The 17,810-nt window shown below is 66.0% G+C and overlaps 3 protein-coding genes and 1 long non-coding RNA gene across 9 annotated transcripts; 2 read left to right on the forward strand and 2 right to left on the reverse strand.

The window, feature by feature from the left end:
* Positions 1-1,231: 1,231 nt before the first annotated feature.
* On the forward strand, positions 1,232-2,151 carry C17H22orf15 (chromosome 17 C22orf15 homolog). Its single transcript, XM_086349047.1, is given in 4 exon segments — positions 1,232-1,256; positions 1,652-1,738; positions 1,840-1,944; positions 1,947-2,151. Coding segments are annotated over 4 exon segments (297 nt in total). The 3' UTR covers positions 2,027-2,151.
* A 1,126-nt stretch (positions 2,152-3,277) lies between these two features.
* Positions 3,278-5,149, reverse strand: CHCHD10 (coiled-coil-helix-coiled-coil-helix domain containing 10). Its single transcript, XM_086349045.1, has 4 exons — positions 5,022-5,149; positions 4,605-4,827; positions 3,716-3,863; positions 3,278-3,477 (listed from the first exon to the last, which is right to left on the reverse strand). Exons 1-4 carry the CDS (start codon positions 5,060-5,062, stop codon positions 3,458-3,460), a joined length of 432 nt encoding a protein of 143 aa, XP_086205171.1. The 5' UTR covers positions 5,063-5,149; the 3' UTR covers positions 3,278-3,457.
* A 1,614-nt stretch (positions 5,150-6,763) lies between these two features.
* Positions 6,764-8,541, reverse strand: LOC147355843 (uncharacterized). 2 transcript variants are annotated; one of them, XR_015144830.1, is made up of 3 exons: positions 8,085-8,541; positions 7,595-7,747; positions 6,764-6,999 (listed from the first exon to the last, which is right to left on the reverse strand). It is a non-coding gene; the product is annotated as an uncharacterized LOC147355843 (long non-coding RNA). The 2 variants fall into 2 exon arrangements; XR_015144831.1 differs by lacking the exon at positions 7,595-7,747.
* A 7-nt stretch (positions 8,542-8,548) lies between these two features.
* MMP11 (matrix metallopeptidase 11) lies at positions 8,549-17,753 on the forward strand. 5 transcript variants are annotated; one of them, XM_086349025.1, is made up of 8 exons: positions 8,549-8,733; positions 13,365-13,594; positions 14,445-14,588; positions 14,679-14,812; positions 14,926-15,167; positions 15,248-15,464; positions 16,134-16,391; positions 16,957-17,753. In XM_086349025.1, the coding sequence occupies exons 1-8, from the start codon at positions 8,617-8,619 to the stop codon at positions 17,088-17,090; spliced, it is 1,476 nt and encodes a 491-aa protein (XP_086205151.1). In that variant the 5' UTR covers positions 8,549-8,616; the 3' UTR covers positions 17,091-17,753. The 5 variants fall into 5 exon arrangements, 2 of the variants coding, with proteins under 2 accessions (XP_086205151.1, XP_086205152.1); XR_015144827.1 differs by having other exon boundaries at positions 8,558-8,733; positions 15,248-15,672; XR_015144829.1 differs by lacking the exon at positions 15,248-15,464 and adding an exon at positions 15,465-15,672 and having other exon boundaries at positions 8,559-8,733.
* Positions 17,754-17,810: the final 57 nt, after the last annotated feature.

A 17,810-nucleotide genomic window follows, 5' to 3' on the forward strand; every position in this document is an offset into this window, starting at 1 on the left:
CTCTGAGCGCCTGCTGCCATCGAAGTGCGTCCTCCAGGTGGGGCTGCAGCCGGTGCTCCTTGCCCTTTCTCCAGCTATGAATGCCGAGGGAAGCAGAGCAACGCTGGCGGGCTGCGCTGGGATCTGGGCCTCCTCCCGCCTCCGGCGCTGAGCTCTGCCCCCAGAAGGGCACAGATGGCCTGACCACCCGGTGGGGAGGGCCGCTGAGAAGGAGGTCTCCTGAGTCCAGACGCACAGAGGGGCCGTGACATGGTGCAGCACACTGGAGAACACGGCAGCTTCTTAGAAACAGAAGCATACTCTCCCCGGACGGTCCGGCACCCCACTCCCAGGATCTGCCCGCAGGAAAGAGAAATAAATGCCTGTTCACCCAGAGACCTGCTGGCAAGTGTCTGTACTGGCCTCTTCATCATCACCCCATGCGGGAAACAACCCAAAGAGCAGGCAGCGAGCGGATCCACGGCACCTCCAGGCAAGGGGACCCTCCTGGCGTGAGAGGAAGGGGCCACCGACACGGGGACGACCCCGGTGGACCCCACACGCAGGAGTGCAAGGCCCTGCCCCGTCGGCCGCCTCCCTCTTCGTGACAGCCTGGCTGGGAGTTTGGGGGGACGAGGGACATGTTCTGTATCCTTAGTGTGGAGAACACTCCGAAGAGTGGCTGTGAACTGTATGCCAATCATACTTCAACAAGAACAGGGGACAGAAGACGGGGAGGCCGGGAGTGCGCCTGGGAAGGGGGCCTGCAGAGTTGAGGATGCTCCCCCTCCAGGAACCTCCGACTCCCCGCCTGGGAGCTCTGTCTCTCCTTGTGGGCGGCGGCGGTGGGAGGGCACTGGTCTCTGGACAGCTCTGGGCCTGAGGCTCCAGCCCGCACTAGAGCCCTGCACCGGGAATGCCCGGACCCTCCACAAACCCCGTTACCCGGATACTGGCCGCTCAGACCTCTTGGCAGCTCCCACTGCCACAGAGACCAGCTTGGAAGCTGGGTGGGGGGGCAGGGGAGGGAACCTCAGTCTTCCCTGATCCAGTGAGCGGGAGAAGGCTGAGGATCCTGGACTAGCTGCAGGGACCGCCTGGACTGAGCAAGGAGCTCCGCTTGAGCCCACCCACCCATCAACCCCTCCACCCGTACACCTCCCACAGGGCCCCACCCTGCAGTCGAGCTCCACCCCAGCTCCTTCCCCAGGTCGGAAGTTGGGGGTCGGAGGGATCTGTCCCCACCACGGCCATGTTTATCAAGGTGATGTTCGGAGGTAAGTGGGGTCCCCTGTCCTAGCAGACAGGTGGGGGTACGTTCCCTCTGCCTTGGAGGGGGAGAACGAGGAGGCGGTGTGGGGAAGGGGGTGTCCATGGGATGACACCCATGGGGAGTTGCTTGAGGGAAACAGGCGGGCTCTTCTGGGCCACACAGCTGCTGTGCCGCTGCTGGGGGAGCGTGTGTTCCAACTGTCCCATCTCTTCGCTGGTCAGGGATCCTGCAGCTTCGGGAAGGGGGGGGCGGGGCACCTGAGCTTCTGGTGGAGGCGGGGCTGCATGGTGGAGGCAAGAGTCCTTCAGATGTCTGGGGAGATGGGCGGGAGGGAGGCAGAGCATCCTGGTCTGGGGGGAAGGCGGGTGCCATGCGCCCACCTCTGCCCCTCTCCCACAGCCAGCTGCTGGGAGCTGGTGAACATCTGGTGTGGCCTTGGGACCCTCACCGCCCACCTGAGGCAGAGCGGCCAGGTGCCCCCTGACGGTGAGGGGGGGCAGCAAGGGTGCTGGAGGACCGGCTGAGGGCCCCCCCGCCCCAGCGGGGGTCGTACCAGCCCTGCCCTGCCTCCCTCTCCGCCCTCCCAGCGAGCGTCGCCCTGCTGGCTGAGGATGGGCACCTGGTGAGCCTTGCCGAGGGGCTGGAGGAGGGGCCTTCCCCAGCGCCCTCCGTGGCCAGCCCCCCGCTGCAGGAGGGGGGACCTATGTCCTGATGCAGATCATCAGTAAGTGGGGTCCAAGATTTGCGCCCCCCTGCAGTGACGTTGGAATATAAGAAGAGACAGGGACACCCATGCCCTGCAGAGCCCCCAGCCTGGCCAGGACCCAGCCCTGTCCTTCCCATCCAATGCCCTGTCCTGAGCCCAGGCGGGGGTAGTAAACACGTCCAGAGTCGGGGGGGGCGGGTACGGACCACCAGCCTCCCAGTGATCAGACTCCCTCCCTCCACAGAGGGGGAGGGAGGGGACCCCACCCGCTATGAGTGCCTCCTGGAGAACCCGGATGGGTGGCATCCAGAGCTGGCTGGTGAGTGTCACTCACACAGGAGAGCCTGGGGGCAGGGGCACCTGCCCACCCGCACCCTCAGGCAGGGTTTCCCGGGCCTCACAGAGGAGCCGCGCTGGCGTCGGGCCTGCTCCCTCAGGGCGACGGCCGGAGGTGGCGCCTGGGCCCTCGGCGTGGCCTCCAGGAGCAAGGCCCCCCTCCACAGCCCCGAGGGGTGGGCTCCCTGCTGTCCAGGACCCAGGAGCCGGGGCCTTGAGCCAGGTAAGGAGGAGACACGGACCCCAGGGGGCTGCTCGCACCCAGAAATGGGACCCCCTTCCCAGGGGACAGATGTTTGTGCTGAGAGGTGGACCGCAATGCCAGCCTCCCTCGGAGACACACGTAAAGCCACATGACGGGACACAGTGTACCCGAGGGCAGGTCCCCACCAGCCCTGGGGCTCGGTGACTGCGGAACGTGGAATAGGGCCTGGTACACAGTGGGCGCTCTGTGCATAGACACTGAATGAACTCAGTGGAGGCAGCAGCTCCGAGTGCTCGATGGCACTGAAGGGCCTGCTCCTCTGTGCCGGCAGGCCCTGTGACCTGGAACGTCACGGCCAAGCAGCCAAGCTGGACTGAGATCCAAGGGGGCTGGCCGTGACCTCTGCTCATGCGGTCAGGTGCAAAGGCCCGAAGCATTCCTCCTGCTGAATCTGCAATTACGGGGAAATTGCATCAGCAAGAGGGGCAAGGTGACCGACAGAGCGTGAGGCCACCGAGGGGCCCCCAGAGACGAGAAGGAGGCGGCACGCTCCTCCAGGGTCTCCAGCTGGCCGGAGTCGGACGCCCTTGAGGCTTGAGGTCAGCAGTTAGTGCCTCACCATCCGGTCTGCGCTGCCCGTCGGATTACGCAGGATGACAAGGTCGCCCTCCCCACAGGGGGCAGCAGCTGAAGGGGTGGCACCCCACCCCGCAGAGGGACTTCCATCTCCCTCCCCCCCGCCCCCCGCAGACAGTCCAACAAGAGGAGACACAGCAGGTGCGGCTAAAATAAAGGCTTTTAATTGCACGTTTTCATCTCAGGTCATCTGTGGGGTGAGGGACCCCCTCCTCACTCTGGGTCCCAGCTCGGTGGGTACAATCTGACGTCATGGTCCGGCTGTCGGTGGGAGGGGGGTGCAGGTGGGTGCAGGGCTGGCCACCCAATCTGCTCTGGTCTCTTAGGGCAGGGAGCTCAGACCTGTAGAGGGAGGAGGTCAGGCCGAAGGTACAGGAGCCGCCGGGAGGAGCAGGAGCACCAGGGAGAAGTGGGAGCACCTGGGAGGCAAAGGAGCAGCCAGGAGGAGAGGGAGCACCAGGGAGAATCGGGAGCACATGGGAAGTGCAGGAGCACCTGGGAATAGCGGGAGCACCCCGAAGGAGTGGGAGCCGTGGACCGCCCTTCCCACCCTGGCGCCAGTCGGGCAGCAGCCGCTCACCGTGGTTGTACTTGCACTGCTTCAGGGCCTCGCTGAAGCCCTCACACAGGGTCAGGTCGCTCTGGGTGGTGGAGCAGTCCAGGAACTGCCTGATCTCATAGGCACAGGGCCCCATCTGCAGGGGCTGCGGGGCGGCGCGCTCCGGGGCCTGGGGCACAGCGTGGGAGGCAGCCGGATCAGCTCGGGCTGGGCACCCGGGAGAGGACTCCAAAGCTGGGGGTGGCGGCTGCCCCTCCGCAGAGCCCCCGGCCCTGGTGCCTCAGGGGTCCCTAGCGGGCAGTGTGCCCCAGGTCTTAGCGGCTCCATCCCTGAAATAGGGTGAGCCCACAGCCCTCTCGAAGCCCCTGCCGCTGCTGGTGGGGTGCGGGAACAGGGGCAGGTGGGGCAGGATGCGGGACATGGGTCTAGAAAAGCTCAGGGCAGTGCTGGTATGAACTCCAGGCCGACAGGTTCTAACACCTTCCTGGCTCAGCCACACTGATCCTCATGATCCCTGACCCCGTCACTAAGCCCAAATGTGGCTCAGGACTGGTGGGGTGCCCAGTGGGGTACAGGTCGGCAGGCCCAAAGTCACTGACTACCAGTCACCCTTGGGCTCAGGAAGGGGCCTCCCGGGGGGTGGGAGAGCGGGCACTCAGGAACTCCAACAGCCCTCCCTTCTACTAGGGTTGGGCGACCTAGGGCTATCTCTGACCCCTAAGCACCTTGGTTTCCCCATATTTAAAGGGCTGGTTGGTGTCTGCCCACGGGGTTCTAGGGACCTTGGCCTCAGGGGATGGGTTGGGAGAGCCCGCCTGTGATGACCCCAGGCCAACAGCCGAGTGACCAGTAGGATCCTTCTTGCTGCGGCTCTGTGTCGGGCCTCAGTTTCCCCTGAGCCCTTGCTCACCTGCTGGGCCGCAGGCTGGGCGGGCTCTGAGCTCCCCCCACTGAAGGCTCCGGTCAGAGCGCTGCCCACGACGTGGCCCACAGCCGAGCCCACGGCCACTCCGGCGGCGGTGGTCGCCATCTGCGCCATCAGGCCGGGCTGGCCCGACGGGGCGGGGGCCGGGGCCGCGGCCGAGGGCGGCGGGTGCGCAGGCGGGTGCGCGGCAGAGGGCGCGGCGGGGCGGCTGCGGGATGCGGGGAGAGGCGGGGTCATTCCCGGCCGGACCCCAGGCCGGGCGACCACCGTCCTAGACGCGCGGCGGCAGCCCCCGCCCCGCCCCCGCCAAGATGGCGCGGCCGTCACCAAGGTCACGCCGCCGCGTCCTTGCGGGGCCGCGCTTCCCCCGCGCCCGCCCCCGGCGCCCGTGCCGGCTCCTACCTGGCTGGCCGCGAGGCCACGCTGCGGCTCCCCCGGGGCATGGCGGCGGCGGCGGCGCGGCGGGGCCGGACGAGCCGAGTCGGAGACGGCGACGGCGGCGCTGGCTGTGGCTCAGGGACGGCGGCGGCGGCGCCGGTCCCCGCCGGCGGGGCGGGGCCGGGGCGGGACTGCGGAGACACGCCCCCGGCGGGAGGCCCGGGGCCCGGTCACGCGGCACCCCCGCGGGTCCCTGGCTTCTCCTTCGGCAGCTCCGGGGGTCGGTGAGCCTGCGCCCTCCGGGCCGCCGGCCCGAGCTGTGTGCGCCCTGGAGAATCGGAGCCGCTGTGGCAGCACGCGGAGGGCGCGCGCAAGGGCCACGGGACGGACCTTCAAAGGCCGCGGCGGAGCGCGGCAAGCCGAACCGAGGGCGGTCTGGCGATCGGCCGAGCCCTGCTCCCCCCTCCCGCGTGGCCCCAGGGTCGCGGGTGGACTGGGGCGGGTACAAAGCACTCACCCCCGTCCCGCCCCCAGAAAGCCTCCCAGGACTCTCACAGAGCACCCGCCAGGAGGCATCCGGTTCCCCCCTCGGCTCAGTTCAGTTGCTCAGTCGTGTCCAACTCTTTGCGACCCCATGGACTGCAGCACCCCAAGCTTCCCTGTCCATCACCAACTCCCGGAGTTTACTCAAACTCATCTATTGAGTCAGTGATGCCATCCAACCATCTCATCCTCTGTTGTCCCCTTCTCTTCCCACTTTCAATCTTTCCCAGCATCAGCGTCTTTTCCTATGAGCCAGTTCTTCACATCAGGTGGTCAGAGTATTGGAGTTTCAGCTTCAGCATCAGTCCTTCCAATGAACACTCAGGACTGATTTCCTTTAGGATGGACTGGCTGGATGCAGCGCCAGACACAGACCGCGTTTACCCCGTGTGTCCTTTCCAATGGCTGTCCCCTGCGGGCCTAGGGGCATTGGTGCGGGTTTGAATCCTGTGGCCTTGAATTTTACGCCTTAGTTCCAGGTCCAGGGCAGGGCCATCCGGATTCAGGATGCTTCCCAGCCCTTCAGGAATGGCAGGTTTTCATGGTCCTTTCTGAATGAGTTCTGAGTGGTCATATCGGTGCCCTTGGCAGGGAGGGCTCCTGACTTTCCTATCTTCACATCACTGTCCCCAACCCCCAAGAGAGGCCTCTTGGCCCAGGGACTGCAGGGAGGATGAAGTCAGGAGCAGAAGCATGGGGTAGGGGGCTCAGGTGGGCAGAGGAGGCCCCTCTGTGAGGAGGAACGGCAAGCGAGGAGGGAACAGGGGCACCGGCAGTGCCTGGCAAGCTGGGTGATGTCACGACTACGTCCCGACCACACAGTCCTCTCAGCCAGCCCGAGAAGCAGGGCCCTCCCCTGACCCCCATCTGGGCCTGGGCTTCAGTTTTCTCCTCCCTGCAATGGGGTGACTGTTTGCCTCCAGGAGAGGGGAGCATGTAAAGGTGGCCACTCTCTTCTGGCAGACATGCCAGGCCTGGGCCAGCCTCCACCCCTTTGCTCCTGCAGCCCCTGCTGACCTGCTCCTGTTTGCCACACCGGCCCCTCCTGGGCTGATCAGGGCCCCCCTCCTGCAGGAAGCCCTCTGGGACAAGCCCAGCTTGCTGTAACTGTGGCTTTCCACTGTGACCTGCAACGTGGGAGGCTGTTACTTAAAACTCCCATGACTGGTGGATTGCCGGTCCCCAGAACAAGGCCACGCATCCCTGGAGGCCCTCGAGACCACTTAAGGTAGTTAAACATTTTTACTTTATGCATTTTCATGTGTATCAGAAAGAAAAAAAATGTATCATCAGTTCATCAAATCCATGATTTCTTGACCAATATTGCTAAGATGAGGCTGAAATAGGCATTTCCATTTTTAAAAAACTGAATCACTCTGAAGAAACAGATGGCAGGCTTCCCTGGTGGTCCGGTGGTTAACAGTCCATGCTTCCAGTGCTGGGGGCATGGGTTCGATCCCTGAAAATTTTAAAAAGGAAGAAAAAGATGGCTCCCCCGTCCCTGGGATTCTCCAGGCAAGAACACTGGAGTGGGTTGCCATTTCCTTCTCCAGTGCGTGAAAGGGAAAAGGGAAAGTGAAGTCGCTCAGTCGTGTGCGACTCTTAGCAACCCCGTGGACTGCAGCCTACCAGACTCCTCCGTCCATGGGATTTTCCAGGCAAGAGTACTGGAGTGGGGTGCCATTGCCTTCTCCAGGCAAACGGCCTGCTACTGCTACTGCTGCTAAATCGCTTCAGTCGTGTCCAACTCTGTGCGACCCCATAGACGGCAGCCCACCAGGCTCCCCCGTCCCTGGGATTCTCCAGGCAAGAACACTGGAGTGGGGTGCCATTGCCTTCAGCCTGCTGCTGCTGCTGCTAAGTCGCTTCAGTCGTGTCCGACTCTGTGCGACCCCATAGACGGCAGCCCACCAGGCTCCCCCGTCCCTGGGATTCTCCAGGCAAGAACACTGGAGTGGGTTGCCATTTCCTTCTCCAATGCATGAAAGTGAAAAGTTAAAGTGAAATTGCTCAGTCGTGTCCGACTCTTAGTGACCCAATGGACTGCAGCCTACCAGGGTCCTCCATCCATGGGATTTTCCAGGCAAGAGTACTGGAGTGGGGTGCCATTCGGCCTAGGGAGGGAGAAATCACGGCTGTCTTCCCTCTTCTCGCCCTCTAGGCGTCTCTGTGGAGCCTCCCTGGAGAGGCCGCGGCGGCTCCGGGGACTGGAGGGGGAGGGGGGGTTGAGTCAGCCGGTGGCCCTCCCCTCGCTGCCCGTCTCCTCCCTTTTTAGGCACAAGCTGGGCGCCCTTTTTAGGCGCAGCCTCACCCTGCGGGCCACTGCCCGTGTTTCGGCTCCCCGGAGATAAAACAGATTGCCTGCACCCCGGGTCATCACAAGGATTGTATGACCGTTTCCCAGTGTGCTCACCACCCTCCCTCTGATTCTCAGAGACGCGCCCTCGCCTCAGGAGGCTGCTCATCCCAGGCCAAGGGGCGGCGTGGGGTCCCCAGCGCCCCGCACAGACACTGCCTTCTGACCACCTCCTCCCAACAGCTTACCTGCCAAGAAGGCCTCCTGACCCCTCATCCTGCCCGGTGGTTTGGAGAAAGCCTCATCTGGCCCCTCCTTCTCGGGGCCTCAGTTTCCCCCTCTGTGAATTGGCGGATTCTGCCAAGCTGACGTCCTGGCCAGCCGCCTCCCCGTGGCTCAGTGTCCCCCGGGACACAGCTGAATGTCCCTGCTCGGGATGCACCTTCCCAAGTTGGCCTGTCAGGAGGCGGGGGCGAGCAGGGAAACCCGACTCCTCTCAGACGGCCCATCGCATTGGGGACGCTGAGGCCCGGAGCAGCGGCACCCTCCTGGCCAGGGTCATCCTCCCGCCCCGCCCCGTCCCTCCGGGCCTCCGAGACCGCAGCCCGGCCCGCCCCGGGAAGGACCGGATCTGCGGGCCGGGCCACCCCCCTTCCCTGGCTGCGGGCGCGGGGCGAGTGCAGAACAAAAGCGGGGGGCGGGGCCGGGGCGGGGGCGGGGCGGAGGCTATAAGGGGCGGCGGCCGGCGGCAGCCCAGCAGGCCCTGCAGCCCCGGGGCGGATGGCTCGGGCCGCCGGGCTCCGCGGCGCGGCCTCGCGCGCCCTCCTGCTCCCGCTGCTGCTGCTGCTGCTGCTCCCGCCGCCGCCGCTGCTGCTGGCCCGGGCCCCGCGGCCGCCGGTGAGTGCCCGCCGTCCTCCAGCCCCCCCCGCCCCGCCCCGCCCTCCACGCCGAGGGGCGCCGGCTCGCAGAGCTGGATCCAAGGGGGTGCCCGGGAGTGGCCCGGCGCGGCCCGTTACCCCGAAACGCTGTCTGGGTGCCCCGGGGGCGTGGTGGATAGTGAGCTTCCCGTCCCTGGAAGTATGCAAGTGGAGCCGGCGCCGGGATCGCTCCGGCTGGCTGGTGAGCGGGCGGGACTCGGTCGGGCGCTAGACGCACGCCGCCAGCCCCCCAGCTCCCAGACCTGCCCCCTCCGCGCCCGCCCGGCCGCGATCCCGGGTGTGTGTGTGTGTTGCAGGGGAGGGACAGCGGGAGTGGCTACAGGGCTCCCGACTCACCGCAGGGACAAAGACCCGCGGGTCCCCAGCTGGCGTCAGCCGCCAGGTGTGTGGCCTCGGTGAGCACACCTCCAGGCGGGAGGGTTGAGGGAAGCGCTGTGGGGAGGGCATGCGGGGTCTGAGCCTGGAGGAGACGGATGCTACCGCCTGGGACCTGTGAGTGGCGGGATTGGGAGGCTATGGAATCAGGAGGCAGCCTAAGCGTGAGAGCTCCGGTGTGGCCTGGCGGGGGTGGTAGTGGGGGGATGCCCCTGTGTGTGCCAGCCTGCGTGTGCCCTAAAGGCTGCGCCCTCCCCCACTGCTGGGGCTTCGGGGGACCAGTCACAGCCTAGGCTACTGCAGGCGCATAGCTCCCCGGGAGCCCGGCCCACGCGGGTGTGCCGCTGAGCCTCCAGCCTGTCGGGGCAGGGGTGGGGGGAAGGGATGGGGTCGTTAGCGGGGTTGGGGGCAGACGCCCAGGCAGACTCTCTGGGCACAGCTCCGGTGACAAGGGAGGTCTGGCAAGCCTGGGCCCCTTCTGTCCAGCCACGCCAGCTCTGCCCTGGCCAGTCTTGCCCCCTGGCAGCGCTGGGGATGGAAGGGGGAGCGGGTACCTCAGTCTGGGGGCCCTGCCTCCTCCCCAGCCCCGCCCGGCCCCCTAGGCCTAGGGGCAGAGTCTAGGGGTCACCCTGGGAGCTGCTGAATCCGCGGGTTTAGGAACCGGAGGGACCTGGGCTTTTGAACCACGTGGCCCTAGGTGAGCCCTCCGGCGCCTCGGTAGCCCTCACCCCCAGCCTTGTCCAGGTGGGCGGGTGGGAGGCGACAGTGCCCACTGCTGGGCTGAACAGCGTCTGCAGGGAGGCCAGGAGAGCTGGGCACACGGACACGTTCCATCACCTGGAGCTGCCACTGTGCCACTTGTGCGGGGTCAGGCGGGGTCTGAGCCGGGCTGTCATCTGTCACGCCACAGATATGCAGGGGACACTCGGGGTCGCCTCGGACATGCTTATCCCTGGACGGCTGTTGGCAGGGCCGGGAAGGCTCTGTAAATATTTATCCATCCCAGCTCACAGCTTTCAGGGTTGATGAAAGCCCCGCCGCCCGCCCACTGTGGGGGACCCCGCCTTCCCTTCTGGAGCCAGCGGGGTGAGGGGGTGGGGGAGATGGACCTGCCTGCCCAGGAGCAGGCGGTGTGACTCTGGCAGGTCACTTGACCTCTCTGAGCCTCAGGGAGGGCCCGGGATGGTGTGCGGATGCTCTCTGCCTTCCTCCCAGCCTGACCAGTGTCCTCCCCTCGGGGTTGCCTCCTGCCCACCGCAGAGGGGGTGGCTATGGGGACCTGGGCCAATGGCAGGCAGGCCGGAGAGGGCATGCCCGGCCCAGCTGTGCCCAGCACTTCCCAGTCCAGGGGCCCCCGCCACTCCCAGCCGCTGGCTGCCTCCCATTTTCCCCATTGCAGGTTGGCCCCGAGGCTGACCGGAGCCTCTGGCTCAGCTGGGAGACTGAATTCCCCAAGCAATTCCTCAAGGATGTGTGAGGCTGTGGTGTGGTGCCTGTCCGGGAGAGGTGGGGTGAGCGGACTGGGCACCTCCGCCCAGGGCAGGCCCAGGGAGACGCTGGCTGACGAGCAGGCAGGCCTGCAAGGAGGACGAGCAGCCATCTCAGGAATGTGGGTTTTGGAGACAAGCCACAGCTGGGGGGGTGGGGGGGCCATGGGTGGGGAGGCCTGATCCCCAGGTCTAGGTCCAGCTCTGGGCTCCCTCGCCATGTGACCCTGGGCCAAGACCTGGACCTCTCTGGGCCCCGTCTCTTCCCCTGGGAGGTGGGGCGATGCCTGCTCCCCAATCCCCCAGGGCTGTGGATGAGGCAGATGAGGTGTGTGCTCATCCCCACCTCACTGCCTTCCAGCAGCCCCGGGCGGGCGGGGGGGGGGACTGGCGCACCCAGGTGAGGATCAGGCCTTGGAGCTAGGGAGGGCCCCCCAGCCCCAGGCCAGAAAGGACACGGGGAGACAGAATGCAGGAGGGCGGCAGAGCAGGGGCCAGCGGTGGGGAAACTGAGGCCAAGAGCCTGTGGACGATGTGCTCCAGGAAAGGACCTCGCTGCCTGGGGCCCGGATCCTAGAGCCTCCAGGAGCGGTGACCATGACGTGGGCAGGGAACCGGAGGCCCCGGCTTGCAGGTGGACCCGGCACGAGTCACTCTTCCTCTCTGGCCCTGAGAGCTTCCTTCCAGCTGCCGCTCCTGTGTTCTAATGTCAAGTCTGGAGGCCTGGGGGGCAGGTGGGGGCTGACTGCCAGGTGGGGGAGGGCAGGAATTTGGCAGAGCAGCGTCCCAGAGTGGGAGAAGCCAGCCCATGGAGGGGACTCTCTCCATGCCTGCTGCCCCAAAGGGCGTTATAGAGAGAGGTCGGTTACCCCTTCGCCACGGCCCCGTTCCCATTGAACAGATGGGAAAGTGGAGGCTGAGAGAAGGCTGTGACTTGCCCAGGGTCTCCGTGGCATGGAACTGGGCCTTCCGAATCTCAGGCCGGGGATCTCGCTGCTGCACTGAGCACGCCAGGATGCAGGGGTCTGGGCCTGGACCTAGCGCCTCGTGGGGCAAGAGAGGAAGGCACGCTGGGCCTGCCTGTCACCCTCCACCCGACCGTGGCTTGTTGCTCAGGCCTTCCTGGGGGCAGAGGAGAGGGGAGATTTCACTCGCTGGCAGGCTAGGCCCTGGGCTCTCTGGGGCTCCGGGGGAACAATGCAACCCTGGCCTTTCTGAGGAGGGTCCTCGGACCTCCGCCAGGGTTGAGGAAAGGATTTCTGTTCCTCCTGGAGGTCACGGAGCCGACATGGGGAGGAGCAGGGGCAGGCCCGGGGCCCACATCCTCAGTGTGAGACCTGGACGTGTGTCCTCCCACCTGACGCTGGGGGTGGGGGGTGGGGGCCGGGGGGGATCCAGTGAACCCTGCCCCCAAATTGTCTGGAAGACAGCGGGTACTTGGTCATTTCCCCTTCCTCCTCTTCGTTTGCCCTGGTGGGGACAGTCCCTCCCCTGGGGAAGGGGGACCCCAGCCTGAAGAACAGAGCAGAGCTGGGGTCAGGGGTGTGCTGGGAGCGCAGAGAGCCTCCTGCTCTGCCTGCTGGTCATTCCTGGTGGCTCTGGAGTCGGCAGCTGGTGGGGAGCGGCTGGGGTGCTCGTCTGAGCTCTGGGGTGCCCAGGGCCTGGGAGAGTTGCCAGAGGCTGAGGCCGAGGGTGGGGCCCTGGCGGCCCGGCTCCTGCCCCAAATATGGCTCGGGAAGGCCACAGCGGCACTGAGCAGACAGGCCGGGCCAGACGGGCGCTGAGGCTCCAGGCCTCTCCCCCAGCTCCGCTGTGACCCTCACCTGCGGCCCGGGGTGCCAGGGCCCCCGCTTGGTTCTGCCGTGTCCTTGCAGGCTGATCCCACGGGCTCTCCCTGCCTCTCTGAGCTTCCGCCTTTTCCAGGCAGGGGAACCGCGACCTCCAGGCTGGGACGCGGGGAGGGTGTGTGCGCCAGGTCAGAATCACCCCTCCACCGGGAGAGCGTGGTCCAGGGGCCCTGGCAGGGTGGGGACCGAGCATCTGGGAACTGCCAGCCACCCCCACCCATGCAGAGGGGACATACAGACCACACGGAGGCTGTGCCTCCGCTGCAGCAACTGGAGAACACCCAGCCGCGGCCAAACATAAATAACTAAATAATAAAAGTTTTAAAGATCGTTACTTAAAAAAACAAGTGTGCCCCAGTGATCGGACCCCAGTTCCCGGTGCCCTGAGTGGTGCCGGCCCTGTGCTGAGCATGGCCTGGTTGGTTCACCCCCAGATCCACGCTAAAGGGAGGGATCACCCCTACTAGTCAGGTGAGCAGATGCAGGGGGGGAGGGCGGCAGCCCCTCCATGCTGGTGGGTGGCCGTGGTGGGTGTCCTGGGCAGGAGCCAGCTCACGGAGCTGGAGAGGACAGACCTGGGGGCTGGGGGCGCCCAGGAAGAAACGCAGGGGGAGAGGTGTCTGCTGGGGGTGGGGGTCCCTTCAAGGCTGTGCGTGAAGAGGGCAGGCGGGCCTGCAGCCCCACCTACCCGTCCCCGGCCCAAACGGCGGGAGTAAGTGACCCTGGGCAACCGGGGCCCTCCAGGAGGGGGCGGGAGGCCTTGGGATCAGCATCTGGACGCCAGTCAGCCTGCGCCAGAGCGCCATGCTCCCCGACGGCCTCCGCTGGAGTGAGGCTGCGCTGACGCCCACACCGCTGACCCGGGCCTCTCTCCCGCTCAGGATGCCCCCCGCCGCCACCCCGTGAGCAGAGGGCCACAGCCCTGGCCCGACGCCCCTCCCGACAGTGACGCCCCCGCCCTGGCCACCCAGGAGGCCCTCCCGCTTGCTGGCCGCCCCAGACCTCCCCGCTGCGGCGTGCCCGACCTGCCCGATGGGCCGAGTGCCCGCAACCGACAGAAGCGGTTCGTGCTGTCGGGCGGGCGCTGGGAGAAGACGGACCTCACCTACAGGTAGGGCCAGTGGCCACGAGCTGGCCTTTGATCTCCACCTGCTGTCTGAGACACGCTGGAGCTGGGGGGAGGGCAGATCCCTATGGCCAACAGGCTGGAGTGTCCCCCAACTCCCGTGCCCACTGCTCAACACCCCAAACCCACACTTAGATGCACTCCCATGCCCTCCCTTGGGAGCACGGTCTCCACACCCACCTGGCCACCCCACACACCCGTGGGGCACGGCCGTCAGTCACCCACGCAACCTCTGCGGGCACCGTGCTGTGGGCCAGGCCCTGGGACTCTCGGTGAGGGAGGCAGACACGGCCCCTCCTCCGGGGGAGCGAGGTGCTCCCCACGCCCGGTTCAGCTCTAGCACCGCACTCGGGACCCTCACAGGGAGGGACCCGCTGGGGCAGGCCAGATGACGGCTCGGGTGACCTCGGCCCCTGGCGCTGAGACTACACTTCCTGCAGTGGGCGGCGAAGATGGGTGTGGTGTCCCACGTCGTTGCAGCGGGGACTCCTGGGGCCTCGGAAGTGTCCTGGGCGGGGAGCCTGGGGAGCAGGAAGGGCAGGTCTTGGGGTCCAAGGCCTCCCCACGGTCAGGTCTGGGAGGGGGCCTCGGGGCTCCTGGGTCCTTTCCGCCCAGTGCAGACCCTCGCGGCCACCTAAGGGCACACAGACCACACAAAGCTGTGCCTGTGCAGTGTGGGGAGCGGTGCGCACCCTCAGAGCACACTGGGCCCACATCACGCACGCCTGCCCCCTCACTGTGCATCCGGGGAAACTCCTGGCCCCGACAGCCAGCGGGGCTGACGCTACCCCGTGAGCCAGACCCAGGCCCCCCTCACCGCCCCTGTCCTCCCCAGGATCCTCCGGTTCCCATGGCAGCTGCTGCGGGAACAGGTGCGGCAGACGGTGGCGGAGGCCCTCCAGGTGTGGAGCGATGTCACACCGCTCACCTTCACCGAGGTGCACGAGGGCCGCGCCGACATCGTGATCGACTTCACCAGGTGAGCGGGGGCCTGAGGGCACCCCCACCCTGGGAAGGAAACCCATCTGCCAGCAGCCACTGACTCTGCCCCTACCCACCCCCCCGACAGGTACTGGCACGGGGACAATCTGCCCTTTGATGGACCTGGGGGCATCCTGGCCCACGCCTTCTTCCCCAAGACCCACCGAGAAGGGGATGTCCACTTCGACTATGATGAGACCTGGACCATCGGGGACAACCAGGGTAGGGGCTGGGGCCCCACTTTCCGGAGGGGCCCTGTCGAGGCCCCGGAGCCAGGCCCGGGCTCTGCGTCCACTGGGGAGCTCGCGCATTGCCGGGCTGTCTCCCTCTTCCAGGCACGGATCTCCTGCAGGTGGCGGCACACGAGTTTGGCCACGTGCTCGGGCTGCAGCACACGACAGCTGCGAAGGCCCTGATGTCCCCCTTCTACACCTTCCGCTACCCACTGAGCCTCAGCCCAGACGACCGCAGGGGCATCCAGCAGCTGTACGGCCGGCCTCAGCTAGCTCCCACGTCCAGGCCTCCGGACCTGGGCCCTGGCACGGGGGCGGACACCAACGAGATCGCGCCGCTGGAGGTGAGGCCCTGCTCCCCCTGCCCACGGCTGCCTCTGCGGCTCCAACATGGGCTCCTCCTAACCCTTCGCTCTCACCCCAGCCGGACGCCCCACCGGATGCCTGCCAGGTCTCCTTTGACGCAGCCGCCACCATCCGTGGCGAGCTCTTCTTCTTCAAGGCAGGCTTTGTGTGGCGGCTGCGCGGGGGCCGGCTGCAGCCTGGCTACCCTGCGCTGGCCTCTCGCCACTGGCAGGGGCTGCCCAGCCCTGTGGATGCAGCCTTCGAGGACGCTCAGGGCCACATCTGGTTCTTCCAAGGTGAGTGGGAGCCAGGTCACACTCAGGAGACTGCGGGGAGCCAGGAACGTCATGGCCAAGGGTAGGGACAGACAGACGTGATGAGCAGATGGACAGACGGAGGGGGTCCCGGAGTTTTGGGGCCCAGGAAGAGCGTGACTCACTCCTCTGGGCACAGCTGGGAGGCTTCCTGGAGGAGGCGGTTCTCGAAGCTGGAGTAGGATAAAAGGTATTGCACCCCATGAAGCACGTGTGATCCTTGCCCCTAGAGACAAGGCTCTGGGGCTCAGAGGTGGTGAAGTGACCCACATGAGGGCACAGCTTGGAGAATGTCGGGAGGGATGTGAGCTGTGTGCCAGAGATGGGAGCCTGGAGCATGCCAAGGGGCAGGGCCTGCTGCCTGAGAGCCGGCACTGGGGTGGGCAGCCAAGTGCAGGGAGGGAGCGGGCGCCCAGGTGGCCTCTTTGCTGCTCAGAACGACCTTTCCCATGTGTACCTCCCAGCGCCGCTGGCATTGCCCAGTGTCGTTCTTGGGGGCAGGGGTACCAAGCAGGCATTATTACTGGCCTTTTGTGTTTTATGGACAACGAAACTGAGGCTGGGAAGGTCCGAGGTGGTGTTGGTGGCGGAAGGTGGCCGCTGGGCAGCCCTGTTGCAGCACACGCCCCCCACCCACCGTTTCTCCAACAGGAGCTCAGTACTGGGTGTATGACGGTGAGAAGCCGGTCCTGGGCCCCGCGCCCCTCTCCGAGCTGGGCCTGCAGGGGTCCCCGATCCATGCCGCCCTGGTGTGGGGCTCCGAGAAGAACAAGATCTACTTCTTCCGAAGTGGGGACTACTGGCGCTTCCAGCCCAGCGCCCGCCGCGTGGACAGCCCTGTGCCGCGCCGGGTCACCGACTGGCGAGGGGTGCCCTCAGAGATCGACGCGGCCTTCCAGGATGCTGAAGGTGTGCAGGGGGCAGGCCTCTGCCCGGCCCCCTCCCATTCCGCCCCTCCTCCTGCCAAGGACTGTGCTAACTCCCTGTGCTCCATCTTTGTGGCTGTGGGCACCAGGCACGGCATGGAGACTGAGGCCCGTGCCCAGGTCCCTCGGATGTGGCTAGTGAAATCAGTCCGAGGCTCCAGCCTCTGTCAGGCTGGGTGGCAGCTCAGACCAGACCCTGAGGGCAGGCAGAAGGGCTCGCCCAAGGGTAGAAAGACCCTGGGGCTTCCTTGGTGGCTCAGACAGTAAAGCGTCTGCCTGCAATGCGGGAGACCTGGATTCGATCCCTGGGTCAGGGAGATCCCCTGGAGAAGGAAATGGCAATGCCCTCCAGTACTGTTGCCTGGAAAATTCCATGGACAGAGCAGCCTGGAAGCTCCATGGGGTCGCGAAGAGTCAGACACGATGGAGCGACTTCACTGTCTTAAGGGCCACCTGAGGTCCTCAGGTTTCAAGGAACCCAGCAGTGGCCAAGGCCTGTGCCCATCCCTCTGTCCACTTACCAGGCCCTGACCCTCCTGTCTCCTCAGGCTTCGCCTACTTCCTGCGTGGCCGCCTCTACTGGAAGTTTGACCCCGTGAAGGTGAAAGCCCTGGAGGGCTTCCCCCGGCTCGTGGGCCCCGACTTCTTCAGCTGTACTGAGGCTGCCAACACTTTCCGCTGATCACCGCCTGGCTGTCCTCAGGCCCTGACACCTCCACACAGGAGACCGTGGCCGTGCCTGTGGCTGTAGGTACCAGGCAGGGCACGGAGTCGCGGCTGCTATGGGGGCAAGGCAGGGCGCTGCCACCAGGACTGCAGGGAGGGCCACGCGGGTCGTGGCCACTGCCAGCGACTGTCTGAGACTGGGCAGGGGGGCTCTGGCATGGAGGCTGAGGGTGGTCTTGGGCTGGCTCCACGCAGCCTGTGCAGGTCACATGGAACCCAGCTGCCCATGGTCTCCATCCACACCCGTCAGGGTCGGGCCTCAGCAGGGCTGGGGGAGCTGGAGCCCTCACCGTCCTCGCTGTGGGGTCCCATAGGGGGCTGGCACGTGGGTGTCAGGGTCCTGCGCCTCCTGCCTCCCACAGGGGTTGGCTCTGCGTAGGTGCTGCCTTCCAGTTTGGTGGTTCTGGAGACCTATTCCCCAAGATCCTGGCCAAAAGGCCAGGTCAGCTGGTGGGGGTGCTTCCTGCCAGAGACCCTGCACCCTGGGGGCCCCAGCATACCTCAGTCCTATCACGGGTCAGATCCTCCAAAGCCATGTAAATGTGTACAGTGTGTATAAAGCTGTTTTGTTTTTCATTTTTTAACCGACTGTCATTAAACACGGTCGTTTTCTACCTGCCTGCTGGGGTGTCTCTGTGAGTGCAAGGCCAGTATAGGGTGGAACTGGACCAGGGAG

Source organism: Bos grunniens, chromosome 17 (assembly GCF_055505025.1).
Source record: "Bos grunniens cultivar Pamir isolate PY7600 chromosome 17, Bosgru_T2T1.0, whole genome shotgun sequence".
Lineage (NCBI taxonomy): Eukaryota > Metazoa > Chordata > Mammalia > Artiodactyla > Bovidae > Bos > Bos grunniens.

Excerpts from the sequence above, each read along its gene's own strand:
- CHCHD10 (XM_086349045.1), bottom strand. The coding sequence starts at position 5,062 with ATGCCCCGGGGGAGCCGCAGCGTGGCCTCGCGGCCAGCCAG. Across the intron at positions 3,864-4,604 it reads CCCAGCCTGCGGCCCAGCAG|GCCCCGGAGCGCGCCGCCCC; the intron begins GTGAGCAAGGGC and ends GCTGTGCCCCAG. Across the intron at positions 3,478-3,715 it reads GCAGTGCAAGTACAACCACG|GTCTGAGCTCCCTGCCCTAA; the intron begins GTGAGCGGCTGC and ends CTCCCTCTACAG.
- MMP11 (XM_086349025.1), top strand. The coding sequence starts at position 8,617 with ATGGCTCGGGCCGCCGGGCTCCGCGGCGCGGCCTCGCGCGCCCTCCTG. Across the intron at positions 8,734-13,364 it reads CCCGGGCCCCGCGGCCGCCG|GATGCCCCCCGCCGCCACCC; the intron begins GTGAGTGCCCGC and ends TCTCCCGCTCAG. Across the intron at positions 13,595-14,444 it reads AAGACGGACCTCACCTACAG|GATCCTCCGGTTCCCATGGC; the intron begins GTAGGGCCAGTG and ends TGTCCTCCCCAG.